The 20,802-nt window shown below is 45.7% G+C and overlaps 1 protein-coding gene across 1 annotated transcript in view; it reads left to right on the top strand.

Moving 5' to 3' along the window:
- The first annotated feature begins 1,641 nt into the window (after window positions 1-1,641).
- LOC119977067 (gamma-aminobutyric acid receptor subunit gamma-3) overlaps window positions 1,642-20,802 on the top strand; it is an 825,027-nt gene continuing 805,866 nt past the window's right edge. The window contains exons 1-3 of the mRNA XM_038817636.1: window positions 1,642-2,034; window positions 3,849-3,997; window positions 20,477-20,544. Coding sequence (XP_038673564.1) covers window positions 1,982-2,034; window positions 3,849-3,997; window positions 20,477-20,544 — 270 coding nt within the window. The 5' untranslated portion in view covers window positions 1,642-1,981. The remainder of the gene's footprint in view (window positions 2,035-3,848; window positions 3,998-20,476; window positions 20,545-20,802) is intronic.

Raw genomic sequence — 20,802 nt, 5'->3', positions numbered from 1 at the left:
AAAACCCAAATTAAAGAATCCATCGGATGTTTTTTTTTTTGCTCCATTTAGATTTCGGATTTATTGCAAGGAGAATTGAGTCACTATTTGCCAACTTGCCTCAGAAGCAGTTTTCTGAGGTTAGATATTATTATTCAGCGGAACACGAACAGGAGCGCCAACATCACTGAGAAAGACACCAGCAGAAACCTTTGACTATAGATTAATTACGTTGATTCAGAATGATAATAAACCCCATTACAATCTATTTCTAGGTAATTCGAAACATCGTCAGAGAATGAGAATGGGTGACCTTTGCTAATATAACAGTGTAAACCATCTTCCGAGTCAATAGGTACTTAAACCCAGTAGCGAACCCGACCTAGTATCGCCCTTGCCATCTGGCATACATGCACCCACCCGCACATGCACCCAGGCACACATGCCCACGGTCATACATGCAGACAATCATACACGCAGACAGTCACACGTGCAGGTAGTCATACATGCACCTAGTCACACATACAGACAGACATACATGCACCTAGCCATGCATGCAGTCACACATGCAGATAGTCATACATGCACCTAGTCGCATGCACAGTCACACATGCAGACAGTCATACTTACACCTAGCCACACATGCAGTCACACATACACATGCAGACTTATGCACACAGGCAGTCATACATGAACCTAGTCCACATGCACCTAGCTACACATGCACTTAGCATGCACTTACATGCAGACAGTCACAGATGCACCGAGTCACACATGCACCCAGTCACACATGCACCCAGTCACACATGCACCTAGCCACACATGCAGGTAGTCATAGATGAACCCAATCACACATTCGCACATGCGGACAGTCACACATGCGCTCAGTCACACATGCAGACAATCATACATGCACACAGTCGCACACGCACCCAGTCACACATGCACCTAGCCACCCATGCAGGCAGTCACACATGCACCCAGTCACACATGCAGATAATCATACACACACACAGTCACACATACAGACAATCATACCTGCACACAGTCACACATGTAGACAGTCATACATGCACCCAGTCATACATGCATCCAGTCACACATACAGGCAGTCATGCATGCACTCAGTCATATATGCAGACAATTACATATGCACCCAGACACACATGAAGACAGCCATACATGTACTCAGTCGCACATGCAGCCAATCATACATGTACCCAGTCACACATGCAGCCAGTCATACATACACCCAGTCACACATGCAACTAGTCATACATGCACGCAGTCACACATACATCCCGTCACACGTGCAGACAGACATACATGCACCCAGTCACACATGCAGACAGTCACCAGTCGCACATGCAAACAGTCATATATGCGCCCAGTCGCACATGCACCTAGCCACACATGCAGACACATATTTACACGCATCGATGTCGTTAAATAGTCAAAGATAGGTTGATACCTCGTTCGTACTGATTTCAGGAAAATGTTAAGGTCTTCAAACTAATCGCCCGATCCTGCGGCGAAGCCTGACGTCAGCTTCCCAATGGGACTCCCCTCGGTTGGAATAACGGGTAAAGTGGGAATTCGAGGCAGTTGGAGCTCATCACTCCGCCACTTTCAGTCCCAATGCAAAAAGCCCGAATGAAGTGGAGAGCGTCAGAAGAGGGGCTCTGGACCTAGGAGGGGCCATTTGCCTCCGCCAGCCACTTGGTGCTGAATGGAAAGGCTTGGAGCTGTCCAAACGCTCACACCTGTCAGAGGTGCATGTGTGTGATTTATGGCTGACTCTGAACGGATCGCTCTGCCTCATCTGCGCCCTGCCTCTTGATGGTTCCGAAGTGACAGACACAGGAGGCTGCCGCTGCTGCTGACACGGGGAGGCAAGAAGAAAAAAAAAACTCCGTCTCTGTCTGCCCAAAATACTCTCCTGACTTTCCGGCAATCCGCCTGCTCGCTCTCTCCTTCGCGCGCGCCTCTGTCTCTCTCAGCAATGCCAACCAAACTGCTGGCAGCTTTCTTACTTCTTTCCGTCTTCCAAGCGTGGTAAGCAGATATTGTCATTTAAAAATAAGCCTTTATGAGTGTTTGTTGCTGCTGTTGTTTGTGTGTTTGTTTCGCCCTTGGAGATGGTAGCTGCTTTCCCTTTCATGCAAAAGTTCTGAAATGTATCGAGTGAAGGGCAGAGCTGATGGGGAAGGGTAGGTTTAATAGGTATTTGATTTCACCCACCCACCCACCCCAGCAGCCTGTATTATCTGTGATGTCGCAGTTGGATGGATGATGCCTTTGTGCAGGTGTGCAGACTGGACACCTATTGCGGTTGTGGGGGTGGGGGAGGGAGGGGGGGGGGTGGGTTGGGGGCGAGAAATTCGGCTCTAGTCCAGTCCTCTATGCAGCTCCCTGTCCATGCCGCGGGAGACACGAGACAGGGGCAGGCCAGTCACATAGCGGGTTAAAACACAACCGATGGCTTGAAACTGATTGTTTAAATGCTTTTGGGGTTTTTTTTTAAGAGAGAGAGATGTGGGGGGGAGGGGGGGGGGGCACATTCCCCCCCCCCCCCCCCCCCAAATGAAATGATTCGAGTTGACCGATCTTGTGTTTGAGCTAAAGGGAGCCAATAGATAATAAGAGTCCGGCAACTCTTGTGAGAGCCAAGGGCTCCGTTGAATTTCCAGATCTTCCAGAAGCGATCACAAGGCAATTGTGTGCCTCGCTGCGTGCAGCCTGAGGCAATAGGAGTAGGGTTAACTGAGCATGTAATAATCATCATCATTTGAGAATGCATTGAGAACTGAAGGAAATTAATTTTTCAGAGGCCGAACAGTGGGAACTGGAACCCATCCCCTCGTCCCAACGCTCAGTCTATATAACCACAGTAAATAAACAGCACTGAGTTTATTAGAATGCTGTTAGGTCTGCTATCCCCCCCCCCCCCCCCCCTTTTTAGATGAAGTGGAAGATTGAAACGGTAAAATCAGATTGGCATTGCATGCGATGGATTGCAGCTTTACGCTCAATTACCCCGGACAGATTGGAGAGACCTGGAAGAGACGCTTTCTCTCCGCATGCAGTGTGCTCGTCCTCAGTTGTTTCCATCAGGCGCCTTCGCTCGCTCTGGGGTCCAGTAATAATCCACCCAAACCCACCGGCAGACATTGAGCCAAGTCCGCAGTCTGGGGCTTAATGGTAACACTAATAATATAACATGCACGCCGCCGACGAGAAATCAAAATCCTAATCATTGCATGTGAGGAGGACACGTGTGAATATATTTGGAAAAGGACTTCTCTCTCCTCCCCCTCCCTCTGCGCGAAGGGAGGACCAGCATTCAGAGCGCTTGAAGCCGAAGCGTCAAATGTTTGGTTGGAAGTTTGATCTTTTGTGAAATGTACAGATGTGAACAATTCAGATAGAGCCCCCCCCCCCCCCCCCCCCTCTCCGCCACTCTGAGGTAAAAACTTGGGAGGAAGTTGCACAAGAGATGCAAACTGCCAGTGTGGGTGCTTGGGACGAATGCACCTGGATTGGTGGTGTCCTAGATATGTGACCCAGTTCCTCGCGCAGGGCACCTGTTGCCTTCTGTGGAGTGTGTTGTGAGCAAACTGCTGTTGATGCTGGCCCTGCCCTTCCTCAACCCCCCTAGCCATGGGAGCAAACATAAGCTGTTTTTTTGGGTGGGGGGGGGGGGGGGGGCAGAGGGCATCTGGTAAATGGTAAAATATGGTAATTTGTCCATTTGTTTAAACCCCAGTGACACATATGTACACATATATAACAGCTTAAACTTGGTGCCTGCCACCAGTGATAACGCGGTTACCAATCTGTCGGCGACTAACACAAGTGCAATCTTCCAGCTCGAGGAAAGTCGACGGGGATGAGTACGAAGACCTCACAGTTAATCAAAAGTGGGTGCTGTCCCCCAAATTGCAAGATCGCGATGCGACTAAGGTTTTAAACCACCTGCTGAAGGAATATGACAAGAAACTTCGCCCTGACATTGGAAGTGAGTAGTAGCAGGTATTTTGTAACCCATGTCCTCCCATCTCTTTCCCACTTAGGTGCACATTCTGCTGGCAGTACTGAGGATGTGGTGATCTGTGTCTGTGGCTGGTCAGGTGATATTTATTTTCACAGAACACACGCCTTTTCGGTCGTGTGCTTTGTTTAACGGGGGAATTCTAACGTGCAACTTGAAACTAAGAGAAAACACAATATTCTACCCCTTTCAACTCTGTGATGATCAAAATCTGTTACAAAATCATTGCAACCTTGAATGGCTAAAACTAAAGACTTGCATTTATGCAGCACCTTTGACCACCACGGGATGTCCCAAAGCGCCTTACGGCCAATGGAGTGCTTTTGAAATGTAATGCGGTAGCCACTTTTGCGCACAGCAAGATCCCACGAACAGCAATGCGATAGCGACCTGATAATTTGTTCCTGTGATGTAAATTGAGGTGAAATTGGCCAGGGAAACTGGGGATAACTGGGCCCTGTTCTTCTTCACATAGTGACATAAAATCTTTCACATCCACCCATTTGATGTGCTGGTGAAAGGCCATCATATGCAAGGATATGGGACACGTGCTGTTAAGTGGGGTTAGCGCGAGATTAGGGCTGGGTTCTTTGACCACGCCCGCTGCATGATCGCCACAGGTGGGACGGGGACCATGTAAAGGTCCATTGACCTCGGGCGGGAACTTCCGGTCGCCAGGCGAGCGCAGCCGAAGAATCCCACCCCATGTGTAGTTTATTGTCGGTGCCGACTTGATGGGCTGAAGGGCCTTTTCTGTGCTGTAAAAATCACCCGATGACACCTGAGAAGAAGGCAGGGCCTTGGTTTAATATAGGATCTAAAAGACAGCACCTCCATGGAAAACATTCTATCTGGCTGCATCACAGCCTGGTATTGCAACAGCTCGGCCCAAGACCGCAGGAAACTTCAGAAAGTTGTGAACAAAGCCCAGTCCATCACACAAACCTGCCTCCCATCCGTTGACTCCATCTACACCTCCCGCTACCTGGGAAAACAGGCAACATAATTAAAGACCCCTCCCACCTGGCTTACTCACTCTTCCTCCGGGTGCTCCGGTTTCCTCCCACAGTCCAAAGATGTGCAGGTTAGGTGGATTGGCCATGCTAAATTGCCCGTAGTGTCCTAAAAAAGTAAGGTAATGGGGGGGTTGTTGAGTTACGGGTATAGGGTGGATACGTGGGTTTGAGTAGGGTGATCATGGCTCGGCACAACATTGAGGGCCGAAGGGCCTGTTCTGTGCTGTACTGTTCTCTGTTCTAAGTTCTAACCTCTTTCTTTGGGCATGAGATGCAAAAGTCTGAGAACACGCATGAACAGACTCAAAAACAGCTTCTTCCCCGCTGTTACCACAAGACCATAACACCATAAGACATAGGAGCAGAATTAGGCCACTCGGCCATCGATACTGCTCTGCCATTCAATCTTGGCTGATATGTTCTCATCCCCATTCTCCTGCCTTCTCCTCATAACCACTGATTCCCTTACTGATCAAGAACCTATCTATCTCTGTCTTAAAGACACTCAGCGATTTGGCCTCCACAGCCTTCTGTGGCAAAGAGTTCCACAGATTCCCCACCCTCTGGCTGAAGAAATTCCTCCTCATCTCTGTTTTAAAGGATCGTCCCTTTAGTCTGAGATGGTGTCCTCTGGTTCTAGTTTTTCCTACAAGTAGAAACATCTTCTCCACATCCACTCTATACAGGCCTCACAGTATCCTGTAAGTTTCTTTAAGATCTTCCCCCATCCTTCTAAACTCCAACGAGTACAGACCCAGAGTCCTCAACCGTTCCTCATACAACAAGCTCTTCACCCCAGGGATCATTCTTGGGAACCTCCTCTGGACCCTTTCCAAGGCCAACACATCCTTCCTTAGATACTGGGCTTAAAACTGCTCACAATACTCCAAAGGGGTCTGACCAGAGTCTTGTACAGCCTCAAAAGTACTTCCATGGTCTTGTATTCTAGCCCTCTTGACATGAATGCTAACATTGCATTTGCCTTCTTAACTCCCGATTGAACCAGCACATTAACCTTAAGGGAATAGCGAACAAGGATTCCCAAGTCCCTTTGTGCTTCTGATTTCCTAAGCATTTCCCCATTTAGAAAATAGTCTATGCCGAAATTCCTCCTTCCAAAGTGCATAACCTCACACTTTTCCACATTGTATTTCATTTGCCACTTCACTATCCACTCTCCTAGCTTGTCCAAATCCTTCTGTAACCCCCACTGGCTTCCTCAATACTACCTGTACCTCTACAGATCTTTGTACCATCTGCAAACTTACCAATAGTGCCTCCAGTTCCATCTTCCAGATCATTAATGTACCAGATTTCTAAATGACCCTCTTATGGACTGACCTGATTAATACTACACCCCTGTATGCTTCATCCGATGCCGGTGTTTTTGTAGTTACATTGTATACCTTGTATTGCCCTATTATGTATTTCTTTTCTTTTCATGTACTTAATAATCTGCTGAGCTGCTCGCAGAAAAATACTTTTCACTGTACCTCAGTAAATGTGACAATAAACAAAATCCAAATCCAAATTCAAATCTCAAACCTCCATCAGCACAGGTCTGCAATGTCCCAGACCATGGTCGGGATTCTCTGTTACGAGTCCACCTCACAATCGCTGCCAGAGAGGACGGAGAATTTGACACTCACCCAAATCTCCATTCACTGCAGCGGCACTGAAGAATCCTATCGGCATGAAGGAACGGGGAATCAGGAGTCTAGTGTGGTATTCTCTGCTCCGTCAGCTGCATATTTCTCGGCAGCACGCCCTTGCCGTCAGCGGGATTCTCCGTACCCGCCACCTGCCAATGGGATTTCCCATTGTGACCATCCGACGCTGCTGGGAAACGCATGGGCGGAGAATCCCGCTGATGGAGAATCAATTCCGCTCTTTATTTTTGTGTTTATGTCCAACAAAGTGGAGTTTGAGCCCACAACCTTTTCTGTTTCGGAGGTGACAGTGCTGCCAGCTGACACCATTGAGCGGGATCTTCTGTCCGGGTCTGCCCTGAGACCAGAAATTCCCGCCGGAGATCGACAGATCGTTAAATGGTCTGTCAAATTGTCCACCTGCCCGTGACAATTCCTGCATTGGGCGGGACTGAAAAATGTAGCCCAATGGCTGATGGTGAAATGAAACAGAACAGGTATCAATGGCAAGTGTTGATTAGCAAAGCTTGTTGTCATCCTAAAAGAGTGTGATAACGTATCCAAAGTGGCTGATTGGATATTTAAGAGTATGACCTGCACACAGCCACTTGTTACTTTTCTCTCTCTTTCTCTGAACTCTGTACCCAGCAGTAAATCCAATATAATGCCCAGAAAATTCTGAGTTGTAGGTTGCTGTGTTTTAATTTAATCTCTGTGATAGAATGCTACGACAGGTTAACATCACACACGGAATCACATATTTTGTGCCAGACTGATTCTTGGGATGGAAATTTTGTAGTGTGGGCAGAGATTAGGTCGACAAGGCCTGTATTCACTGGGATTTAGAAGAATGAGAGGGGATCTCATTGAAATGTATAACATTCTGAAAGGGATAGACAGACTGGATGCAGGGATGCTGTTTCCTCTGGCTGGGGGGTGTCGAGAACAATTGGAACAGTCTCAGGATACGGGATAGGCCATTTCAGACTGAGATGTGGAGAGGTTTATTCACTCAGACGATGGTGAACCTATTGAATTCTCTACTGCAGGAGGCTGTTGAGACCAAGTAATTGAATATATGCAAGAAGGAAATAGATAGGTTTCTAGACTCTAAAGACGTCAAGGGTTATGGGGAGAGTATGGCAGTGTGGTGTTGAGATAGAAGATCAGCTTTGATCATACTGAACGGGGGCGGAAGTTTGAAGGGCCGAATGGCCTACTCCAGCTTCTATTTTCAATGTTTCTACATTTGTCTTGTTTGGTAACAGGGTGATCAAGGAGGTAGTCTTCAGTGGATTCTGTTAATTAAATGCAAGGACTATCAGTTTTTGCTCATTTACTGAACATAAATTTCATTATTTAGCATATTTCAATATTGCATACCTGTCCGCAAAGATTTTGTTGCATTTATTAAAAAATATGTACAACCTAATTGTAACGCAGAGGGTGAGAAAAACTCATTATTGGAAGGGTGCATCATCTACTTCCAATACATTAAAAAATGCAATGTTCTGTAATTTTGCAATTATGTGCACTGGACTGAACTAGCTCCGTGACAGGATATGGGGTATGGCATTTTAATATATATGATTTATGGGTCATGTAGATTATTTCAAGTGACAGCACTTTAACCATACAAAACGCATGTGAAATCTTAGTGGTGTCTCCAATGTAAGCACAGACATCGTGAGGGAAGAGGATGCATTACTTATTTGTAATCACAAATCTTACTTACTGTCAAGAGCAAAGAAGTGGAATGAACATCTATTCTGCTTCAAGATGTCTGAATATGTCAACAAAATGTTGTATCCATGGCTGTGGACCACACAGGGAACAAGAGCCCCAGTTGGAAAGTTTGTACTTGAACTGAAGGAATATGAAGCTAATTGTTTTTGTCAAAATAGATATTGTGCACTTTGCTATCTTTTGGATGAGCTCAGTGATTCATTCATACTTCACTTCAATCTTCTGTTAGCCTCTGTAAATAGTTTCAGACTTGAAACAATAATCTGAAAGGTTTTGCAAACTGTCAAGTCCATTTCGGTAAAACACTTAAAGTTATTTTATCGCCGTATTTCTGGCTGACATATTGTCTACATTTCACTATGAAAAATAACAAGGCATCAGTATAAATGGGAAAGAGAAAAATAGATGGAATAAGGGACATAGCAGGAACATCTCCATGCTGCCTGTGAAGCTGTACACTGTTTTTATTGTTCCATATTCAGTATATGAAAGGATAATGGGAAAAGCCTCAAATGAAAGATGTCCGACATGTGAATATTAATAGACAGTTAATTAAGTGTTTGGATTATGTAATGCCAATTTGAAGGCAAAATCTAAACTACAACAGGCCAGCAGTAAAAGCCACCTGATGCACAATGTTAAGAAGACGAGGATCGTACAGTTTTTAGCTTCAGCTATTTGCAAGAGGTTCAGACAGGTGGGAGGGGGATGGCTGAAGTATTGAAAGAGGCGGCATGGTAGCACAGTGGGTAGCACTGTTGCGCCACAGCTGCAGGGTCCCAAGTTCGATTCCCGGTTTGAGTCACTGTTTGTGTGGAGTCTGCATGTTCTCCCCGTGTCTGCATGGGTTTTCATTTTTTAAAATTTCGAGCACCCAATTAATTTTTTCCAATTAAGAGGCAATTTAGTGTGGCCAATCCACCTAGCCTGCACATCTTTGGGTTGTGGGGGCGAAACCCACGTAAAACACAGGGTGAATTTACAAACTCTACACGGACAGTGACCCAGAGCCGGGATTGAACCTGGGACCTCGGCGCCATGAGGCACCAGGGCTAATACTCTGCGCCACCGTGCTGCCCTCTGCATAGGTTTCCTGCGGGTGCTCTGGTTTCCTCCCACAAGTGCCGAAAGACGTGCTGTTAGGTCAATTGGACATTCTGAATTCTCTCTCTGTGTACCTGAACAGACGCCGGAATGTGTGACTAGGGGCTTTTCACAGTAACATAATTTCAGTGTTAATGTAAGCCTACATGTGACAATAAAAAGATTATTATTATTAACTGACTTCACTTGCACAGGGCAAACATGGGGCTGGATTATCCACACCCCAACGGCAAAATCGCGTTTGGCGACGGGGCGGAGAATCCGTTTTGGCGCACAAAATCAGGACTAGTGGCGGTTTCGCAGTTCTCCGCCCGCAAAAAATTGCCGTACTCATGGAGTATGCCGCGTTGAGTATCGACCACCTCAGGCCATTGCCTGAGATCCATCCCGCGATTCTCCGTCCACGACCGGCTGAATTTCTGACGCCGTGGTTGTGACATAGTCCTGCAGTTCCCGAACCTTGCGAGGCGGCTGCGGACTCAGTCCGGGCCGCAACAGTCGGGGTAGGGCTGATCGGAGGACAGGGGGGACTTCATTCGGGACTGGGGGCTATGTGTGCGGGCGGTCCGAGGTGGGCGAGTGATGCAGGCACTATTTCGGCGGTCCAGGTCCACGAGCTGAGTCCGTCATGGAGCATGGCCTTTGACCTGGAAGTGCGGGGGGGGGGGCGTATCGGCAGCTAGAGCTGCGAGCCCTACCACAGCTCCCTGCTAGCCCCCTGCAAGACGGCGAATCTGTGGCCTTCTGATGCCAGTTTTTCTGGCGGAAAAGACCACAGTTTTCCCGATGGCATCGGGACATAGTCCCAAAAACGGAGAATCCAGCCCCTGATTTACAAGGCACATGTCATAGGTGTGATGGAACACTCTCCACTTGTGTGGATGAGTGCAGGTCCAACAACACTTAAGAAACTCAACAAAAGCCAGGAAAATGCAACCCGCTTGATTGGCATCTCAGCCACCACCTTTAAACGTTCACTACCGCACGCACTGGCAGCAGTGTGTACCCTCTATATGTACTGTGTTCACTCACCAAGTCTTTTTCGTCATTAATTTCCAAACCCGTGACCTCTACCACCTAGAGGGACAAGGGCAGCAGATGCCTGGAAACACCAAAACCTGCAAGCTCCCCTCCAGTGCTACAGCTGCCTGACTTGGAATTATCTTACTGTTCCTTCAATGTGGCTGGGTTAAAAACCCCTTATTAACAGCACTGCAGGTGTACCTACGCCACACAAACTGCAACTGTTCAAGAAAGTAGCTCATCACTATCTCCTCAAGGATGGAAAATGAAAATGCTGGCTTTGCCAGCAATGCTTACATCCCATGAACAAGTTAAAAGAAATAAAGCAGGAATACTGTAGCTAATTGTAGCTACCCTATTTCCAGCCCAGCTGTAGTTATATAACTCGGTGTGCACCTGGCATATTGTTCTGTGTGCCTAAGCTACTGAAAAGCTTGCTGAGTCATCAAGGTAGCCATTTGGTCACCTTGAAGATTGTCCCACTAAAAAAGTAACAAAACAGGTTTAAATTGATTGATTTCTTTGCGTAATTGTAGTCAGGCAGCAAATAACATCAAGCCACTTTTTATGCCAAGTGTTTTTTGATCAGTTCAAAGAACAAAGAAAATTACAGTACAGGAACATGCCCTTCAGCCCTCCAAACCTGCACCGACCATGCTGCTCATCTGAATTAAAACCCTATACCCTTCCAGGGACCACATCCCTCTATTCCCATTCTGTTCATACATTTGTCAAGATGCCCTTTAAAAGTCACTATCGTATCTGCTTCCACTACCTCCCCCAGCAGCGAGTTCCAGGCTCCCACCACCCTCTGTGTACAAACACTTGCCTCGTACATCTCCTTTAAACCTAGCCCCTCGCACCTTAAACCTATGCCCCCTAGTAATGGACCACTCCACCCTGGGAAAAAGCTTCTGACTATCCACTCTGTCCATGCCTCTCATAATCTTGTAGACTTCTATCAGGTCGCCCCTCAATCTCCGTCATTCCAGTGAGAACAAATCATGTTTCTCCACCCTCTCCTCATTGTTAATGCCCTCTTTACAAGGCAACATCGTGGTAAATCTTTTCTGTACCCTCTCAAAAGCCTCCACATCCTCTGGTAGTGTGGTGACCAGAATTGATCACTATATTCCAAGAGCGGCCTAACAAAGTTCTATAAAGCTGCAGCATGACTTGCCAATTTTTAAACTCAATGCCCCGTCAATGAAGGCAAGCGTGCCATATGCCTTCGTGACTACCTTCTCCACCTGCCTTGCCACTTTCAGTGACCTGTGTACCTGTACACCCAGATCCCTCTGTCTATTAATACTCTTAACGGTTCTGCCATTTACTGTATATTTCTCATCTTTATTAGACCTTCCAAAATGCATTACCTTAGATTTTTCCAGATTAAACTCCATCTGCCTTCTGTCCGCCCAAGTCTCCAACCAATCTATATCATGCTGTATCTTCAGACGGTCCTCATCGCTATCGGAAATTCCACCAACCTTTGTGTCATCCGCAAGCTTAATAATCAAACCAGTTACATTTTTCTCCAAATCATTTGTATATAATGCAAACAGCAAATGTCTCAGCACTGATCCCTGAGGAATGCCATTAGCCCTCCATTCAGAAACGCACCCTTCCACTGCTACCCTCTTGTCTTCCATGACCGAACCAGTTCTGTATCTATCTCACCTCTGATCCCGTGTGATTTCAACTCCTGTACCAGTCGGAAATGAGGGGCCTTGTCAAAGGCCTTACTGAAGTCCATGTAGACAGCATCCACTGCCCTACCCTCATCAGTCATCTTCGTCACTTCCTTGAAAAACTCATTCAAGTTAGTGAGACACAACCGCCCCTTCACAAAACCATGTTGCCTCTCACTAATAGGGGCAGCATTGTAGCACAGTGGGTAGCACTGTTGCTTCACCGCTCCAGGGTCCCAGGTTCGATTCCCAGCTTGGGTCACTGCCTGTGGAGTCTGCACGTTCTCCCTGTGGTTTTGTGTGGGTTTCCTTCGGGTGCTCCAGGTTCCTCCCAGAAGTCCCGAAAGACGTGCTGTCCGGTGAATTGGATACCCGAACATGCACCAGAACCTGGTGACTAGGGACTTTTCACAGCAACTTAATTGCAGTGTAAATGTAAGCCTACTTGTGACAATGAAGATTATTATTATAATATGCCCACTTATTTCCAAGTGGGAGTAAATCCAGTCTCGTAGAATCCTCTACAATAATTTCCTTACCACTGATGTAAGGCACACTGGCCTGTAATTACCTGGATTATCCTTGCTACCCTTCTTAAACAAAGGAACAAAATTGGCTATTCTCCAATCCTCTGGGACCTCCCCTTTAGCCAGTGAGGATACAAAGATTTTCTCAGGACCACAGCAATTTCCTCCCTTGCCTCTCTCAGTATTCTGGGGTATATCCCATCAGGCCCTGGGGACTTGTCTACCTTAATGTCTTTCAAGACTCTCAATACCTCCTCCTTTTGGATCGCAACATGATCCAAATTATCTACACACCCTTCCCCGGACTCATCATCCACCGAGTTTTTATCTTTGCTGAATACTGAGGCAAAGTACAAATTTAATACCTCACCCATTTCCTCTGGCTCCACGCATAGATTCCCTCCTCTGTCCTTGAGTGAACCAATCCTCTCCCTGGCTACCCTCTTGCTCTTTATATGTGTATAAAAAATCTTCGGATTTTCTTTAATCCTGTTTGCCAATGACTTTTCGTGACTCCTTTTAGCTTAAGTTTCTTTTTACTTTCCTTGTATTCCACACTTCTTTGTGTGTTCCCAGCCTCCGAGCCTTGACAAATGCTTCCTTTTTCTATTTGACTAGGCTCACAATATCTCTCATTATCCAAGGTTCCAAAAACTTGCCATACTTATCCTTCTTCCTTACAGGAACGTGCCAGTCTTGAATTTCTATCAACCTACACATGAAAGCCTCTCATGTGCCAGATGTTGATTTGCCCTCAAACATCTGCCCCATTTTAGTTCATTCCGGCTTGCAATGAAGTCAAAAGAACTATCCCAGTCTAATTGGTCAATCAAACTGATGAAAGTTTTATTTTTGTTATCATATTTCACTCTGCTATGAATCTAATTACTTTATCAGTTCATATTTAAAGGTACCCAAATTTCAGGTAGCTGCTTACTTTGTACAATTTTATGGATGCAGTTTAAGAAAGAGGTAGAGATGGATCCTTCTGTTGCATAGCAACACTTAACTGAACTAATTCTGTCCATTAGAATTGTTGATTGTGAAGACCTAGTGAGCTATATCTGATTGCACCAAAAGTGGGCTTGGGTATTGCAATGGGTGATTAACTTGTGCCCATTGACTGAAATGCGGCAGCATTGCCCATTTCATGCTCCTTGCTCATTTCAATGAATTCAGCATCTAGCCAGCGCTAACTGTGTTGTTGATTGGCTGGACACATCAAGGGGGGCCTATATCATGATGAGCGGCTAATATTACTTAAAACCATCTTACAATATTTAGCTAGCCTGCGTCTCTTAAAGGGGAGGAGGGCATTGTGAATGGAGAAGGTGTTGGTAGTTGTGCAGAAGGTGAACCTGACCTGGGAAACATTGGAATAGGTGTAGGTCATTCAGCTCCTTGAACTTGTTTCCCAAACACTGGAGAATGATACAACTTGAGAGAGAGAGAAAAAATAGACGCCACGGTTTTCCGATGCTGCACCTGAGGGCTTGCTGAAGGAGGAAATGTCCTGTATCCGTAATTGACCAGAAAGCGGTCCAGGCACGTGGTCAGAAGGCAATGGGAATTGATAGCTGTGGAGATCAATGACAGAAATCAGGCTTTGAGGATCTGAGTGCAGTGACGCAAGAATCTCAATGACCTTACAGGAGTGCTCGAGGTCAGTGAATGCATCTTAAAATGGCACATCCTACCAACTGCATTCCTAGTCTCAGACACGCCTTAATCATCCCACCCCCTTCACTCACTACCAATACTCTATCAATCAAGACTCATAACTGATGTTCATATACACCACCTCGTTTTCACCCACTGAGCACTGCTGCAATGCTCACCCACATACCCACATCTCACTGTTGCAAACACATTGTCAGCTCTAAATGACAGCCCTATCACACAATTAGTTTGCAGGACACCCACTTACACATCTCCCTGGATTTGGCAGACAAGCAGAGGCAGCAGGAGCTAGCAGGAGGGGGAGGTGTACCTACATGTCCTCGCCCTCAGGAAGCCTATGGTTGGCATTGGAGCTGAAACCATTACAGTCTGTTAGAAAGCCTATAGTCAATGTCAAGGATTGTGGAGGGATCCAGGACGGGCCTGACACAGGGTTTTGTGCAGAACATGGAGCCCATCCTCACCAACTTGATGGCCAACTCCATCACACATTTATGGATCTATCGCGTCTCTGTGTTACAGTACATAAAGGAGTTTGCAGCACATCACAGCAGTCCAGCAATCTGTCATCCAGCAGATTCCTAGGATCGCTGACGTACTAATGCAGTGGAGTGATGCTGAAATGTTACAGTTTGTAACTGAATCTTCTGGGCACAGAGCTGCTTGATGTCATCCTCCAAAGCTATCTGCAGTCTCCTGCACTGAAAGTTAGCAGGCCATCACCAGCCATGCTGCAGCCATTGGAATAGCACTGCATTGGAGCACCAGAGCTAGAAAAGGCACATGGAAGACAGGCACTAAACAAATGCACAGCCGTGACTGGGCAACATTTGTACACAATTTGGCACAATTCCATTTATGCAAATTTGTTTTGGAATGTTTACTTCCTAGTGCCTTAATTTTTTTGACTTTGTAGGCAAGAGAACATTGTGAAGTGTAGATGCCACAAGCTTTTTGCCTTGGTAAAGCTCAGTTGGAAAATTGTCTCCAGAACACCCTGGGAGCACATGGCCTCCTGCCTCCTGAGGGCCCTTCCTCCCCTCCTCTTCCAGCAGCTTCTCCTGCTTTGTGTGACCTTCTGCTCATTCTCCAAATCATGCCGGTTTCCAAGGGGAATGCCTTCTCCAGCACCCATGTCGGGTATCAGCTGGTTTGTGCAGAAGCTTTGTAGTTAGTAAACCTTCTGCAGACTTTGGCAACTTAAAACAACTATAGAAAGAACTAACCACTTATAGAATCATAGCAACAGCAACAGGAAACCAACCAGGAACTAATCTGTAAGCAATTGATGAACCCTTTAAAAAAAACACACTAGTTGGGATGGTGGGGGTGGGGTTCTTCCTGCTGCTTATTTATTCCCTCTTCATCTGAGGACCAGGGGAGTGGGCAGAGAGGGTAGAGAGGCGTGGGGAGGGGGGGGGGGGTGGGGGGTCGTGAGGGAGCCCCCACAGGGGCCACACCTTTCGGGTGAGGGTGCCCGGTTTTAAAACGGAGCTGCTGTTGGACGCGCCCCCCCCTCCCCCGACTCCCTGCCATCTACCCGCCCGAAGCCTGATCATGTTTCATTTTCGAGCCACTCCATTGCCCCTGAACTCAAGTTTGAAAATTGAGGCTGCAATTTAAATGGTCAATAATGGATCACTTTAGGGCCTCAACTGATGCAAGGGCAAGTAGGCAAACCACGCCCTCACCCGTCCAAGTACAAAATTGCATAGAGGTCCGGGTAAGTGGGAACCTAGTGGGAAGGCCTCCTGAGAAAGATCACGGTCAGCACCCCCAATAAGTACCCTGGTGGAGGAATGTAAAATTCTGCCATGCATTTCATTTCTCACTGAAGTTAAAACGTCAGAATCCAAACACTTATGCTTTCTGTTGGCCAACAGAATTAATTTACGCAATTTTCAAGTGAAATGCTCGATGATGTAATACCTTTATGTGATAACTCTTTTAGCCACATTAGAGAAAGTTGACAAACACAATCTCAAGTCTCCATTGCTTTAGTTTTCTACTCTTCCTTGAAGAGCGTTTGTTACAAAATTCATGCAGCTCTGAATCATGATTTATTCCTCTTCGGAAACTTGTTCTTAGAAGTTCTAATATGTCTATTGTCAGTTATTAGTCGCCACTGCAAAAGATGCAGAATTTACCCCAATGTATTGGTTTATGCTTAAAATTCAGATGATGGCGTAGCTCATCTCAGCATGGAATCCTAATGTGCCAACCCATCTTCTATTCATTCCCATTGTATAGACTTCCTAACCCAAGCAAGCATAAAACGTTTTCCAATTATTTCCATTTATAATATTCAGCACGCTATATACAGCAAAGACATTGCTCATTTTGCCAGCATGAAAGCCTATCTGATCAGCACTGTGTAAAATAAATATTTAATTCAGCTCTTTCATTCGGTTGGTACCCTTTTGATGCAGTTGTTGAATAATTTGTTATTCAGCCTTTGATAGGTGGATTTGTAATCCCACTATTTTATATGAAATTTAGATAGATTCCGATATAAACCTGCAGTTCCTGAAAAATTAGTTGAACAATTTAATTTAACAAAAGCATTTTCAGTGCAACAACCTTTATGTTTAACAGTGTAAAGTCAGACATAAATCTCAATGGTGAAGTAATTCATTTTCATTACATTGCATTCATCACTTAACTCCAATACCTTGATTTAACTGGTTACCTCTCCCAATTGCTTTCACTCTTGGTAGTATCTTACATCAGAGTCCTTGACACTCTTAGCTCCTCAGTTCCTAACATCCTGTCCTCTCACTATTGCTTCACTGTTGGATGTTGCAAATAGGAAGCAAAGAGAGATGTCTTTCCCGCCCCAATTTTCTTCTTTGCTCTCCTGTCCTCAGTGATAGGTGAAGATGTAGTCCCATTAGCCTTGCAGGACCTTGGTCATGTGGTCACTTTTCACGTGCCAGCAATGGAAAATGGCAACATATAATTGTGTACATCGGCCAAAGTCATCTAGGTTTTATTTTAATTCATCCTTGGTATATCAGCATTGTTAGCATTTATTGCCCATTCCTCGTTGCCCTTTAAGAGACGGCGGCTAGTCTCCTTCTGCAGTTCATGGTGGTACTCCCACAGCATTGTTAGATAGGGAGTTAAATGAATGAGCGTAAAAACTTACCAAACATGGAGGGAAAGAGGCTAAGTTAGCGCTGTCCCGTGATTTCACATTCAGCTGCTGCAGTGCAGAGCTTACAGAAAAAAACAGGAACGGAAGTTTGAACTTGGCACATTTTCGGTACACAAGTCAGTGCATCAGGACATCCCCATAACCCCGACGCGCGTATGCGGAGTACAATCTCTGTATACCAGAAGATTCAATGGAAGTTATGAGCCAATGTCGGAGAAGGAGCACTGATGTATCCTCAGGTCAGGACAGTGGGTAATTTGGAGGGGAATTTGCAGGGGGTGGTTTTCCCATGCACCTGTTAACTTTGTCCTTCTAAATGGTGGAGAGTTTTGAGAGAAGCTGTTTAAAGGCTGTTTTTGGCCTCACTGATGTGGAGGTGCCAGCGTTAGAGTGGGGTGGGCACAGTAAGGAGTCTTACAACAACAGGTTTTAATTCGAAAAGGTTTGTTTCAAATCACTAGCAGCTCCTACATCCCTTTGAATGAAGAGGTGGGTTCCACAAACACATATATCGACAAAGACAATGATGCAAGATGATACTTTGAATCTTAGTCTTTGTAGGTAATAGGTAATTAAGTCATTACAGATCCAGACGGTGCGACTGGAGAGAGGAATAATCACAGGTTAAAGAGGTGTGTTTCAAGCCAGGACAGTTGGTAGAATTATGCAAGCCCAGATGATGTGGGGGTGGGGGGGGGGGGGGGGGTTTGGTTGGGGGGGGGGGGGGGAGTGGTGAATGTCATGAGACATGAATCCAAGGCTCCGGTTGAGGCCGTACTCATGCATCTCGGCGATTTGTGTTGTCGCGCATCCTGAAGGTCACCTCGGAGAACGCTTACCCGAAGATCAGAGGCTGAATGGGACATAACCGACAGATTACCCTTCACTGTCCAGTACTTCCCCGGAGTGGAGAAACTACGACATCTTCTTCACAGCCTTCAACTCGTCATCGATGAAGACGAACATCTTGCCAAAGCCATCCCCACACCCCCACTACTTGCGTTCAAACAACTGCGCAACCTCAAACAGACCTTTGTTTGCAGCAAACTACCCAGCCTTCAGAACAGCGACCACAACACCAAACACCCTGCCATGGCAATCTCTGCAAGACGTGCCAGATCATCGACACGGGTACCACCATTACATGTGTGAACACCACTCACTAGGTACCCCGCATATACTCATGTGACTCAGCCAATGTTGTCTACCTCATATGCTGCAGGAAAGGATGTCCCGAGGCGTGGTACCTTGGCGAGACCATGCAGTCGCTGCGATAACGGATGAACGGACATCGCGCGACAATCGCCAGGCAGGAATGTTCTCTTCCAGTCATGGAACACTTCAGCAGTCAAGGACATTCAGCCTCTGATCTTCGGAACGGGGGTAAGTGTTCTTCGATGCGGCCTTCCGGATGCGCAACAACGCAGAATCGTCGAACAGAAACTGATAGCCAAGTTCTGCATGCATGAGTACGGCCTCAACCGGGACCTTAGATTCATGTCTCATTACATTCACCCCTCTCACCATCTGATCTGGACTTGCGAAATCCTACCAACTGGTCCTGGCTTGAGACAATTCACACCTCTTTAACCTGTGATTATCCCTCTCTTCAGTCACACCGTCTGGACCTGTAAAGACTTAATTACCTGCAAAAACTCAGATTCAAAATATCATCTTGCATCATTGACTTTGCATATGTGTCTGTGGAACACACCTCTTCACCCACCTTTTGAAGGAGTTGTGCTCCAAAAGCTAGTGATTTGAAACAAACCTGTTGGACTTAACCTGGTGTTGTAAGACCTCTTACTTTGTCCTCACTGCATATGTCTGCACCTTTGCACCAACAGTCATGAGAAAAATATCGGGAGTGGAAACTCATTTACCCGTTCCTTCCTAGATAAGGAAAACGAAGGCCAAACATGGCAATCTCACAGCTGCTCCCACGGAAATCTGACACAGCACAGCCTAACTGAATCGTTTTTTAGGTTTACTTCCTAACTGCTGCCTCAGTTGATTTCAGCCAGAGTGAAAATGAAGGTTTATTGTATAAATCGCATCAGTTTTCAGGGCTTGTGACAATTGGTGAATGACAAAGCCATGTGAAATTAAGTTATAAAAACTGTTCTTTTTCCAAATAAAGCACAATACATGGGCTCATCCTAATGTTACGATGCAATGACATTCAGGTCGAAGGAGATTCTCCAACAATAAGCCTTTTCTTTTATTGAGGTACAAAATGAAACGGGCGTTATTGCCAGCAGTGGCTCAGTAGTAGCACTCATGCATTTGAGTCAAAAGGTTAAGGTTTCAAGTCCCACACCAGATGCTTGGGTACATAATGTTAGTTGACACAGGAGTGCTGCACAGTCAATGAGATTTCAACCAATATCTCCCCTCCCTTCTCAAATGAACGTAAAAGATCCCATGGTATAAATGCAAAGAAAAGCTGAGTTGTCCTCCCCATTTTCCTGGCCAATATTTGTCCCTCAATCAGCACCAATTTTAAAAGTCATTCTCTTCGCATTTTATCGTGAGTTGGTCGTTATCTCAGTGTTGATCATGGCACCTTGCTGTACGCAAAATAACATCTGTGTTTCCCACATTACAATGGTGACTAAACTTGGAACATATTTCTTGGTTGCAAAACACTTTGGGGAGTCCTTATATCTGAATAGGTGCAATATAAATGCAAGTTCTTTCTTTTTCTTCAAGTTAAAATGCCTTCATTATAACTGCTCCAGTTGTGGGTGTAAGTAGGTGTTAATAAGAGAATATAAAATGTGGAGATTAATCAGAGAGGCTGCCCTTTTGCTGTTTATTAACATACAGTTTTTGTTACCCCTTATTTAACAGTGAAACCAACTGTGATAGATGTTGATATTTACGTGAACAGCATTGGACCTGTTTCATCAATTAACATGGTAAGTACGGTTTACGCCAAAGGCAAAATCATTCTAATTTAATTTGTTTTGGTGCACTTTGAAGCAATAGATGCTGCATAATATAGCGGTCATGGTTCGGCTTTTAAAAGTTAATGTGGAAAACAATTCCGATGTATGTTGTTTCAAAATGGACTGCATTCTGTCATGGCCTAAACTAAGGATTCAACTCCTCATTGGGATGCTTTTCAAAAATCGAAGGGGCAAAAGATAATGAGTTGGTGATTTGTTTTGCTGTCG

The sequence above is a fragment of the Scyliorhinus canicula genome, chromosome 14, assembly GCF_902713615.1.
Source record: "Scyliorhinus canicula chromosome 14, sScyCan1.1, whole genome shotgun sequence".
Lineage (NCBI taxonomy): Eukaryota > Metazoa > Chordata > Chondrichthyes > Carcharhiniformes > Scyliorhinidae > Scyliorhinus > Scyliorhinus canicula.
This window is presented reverse-complemented; position numbering and strand designations above follow the sequence as displayed.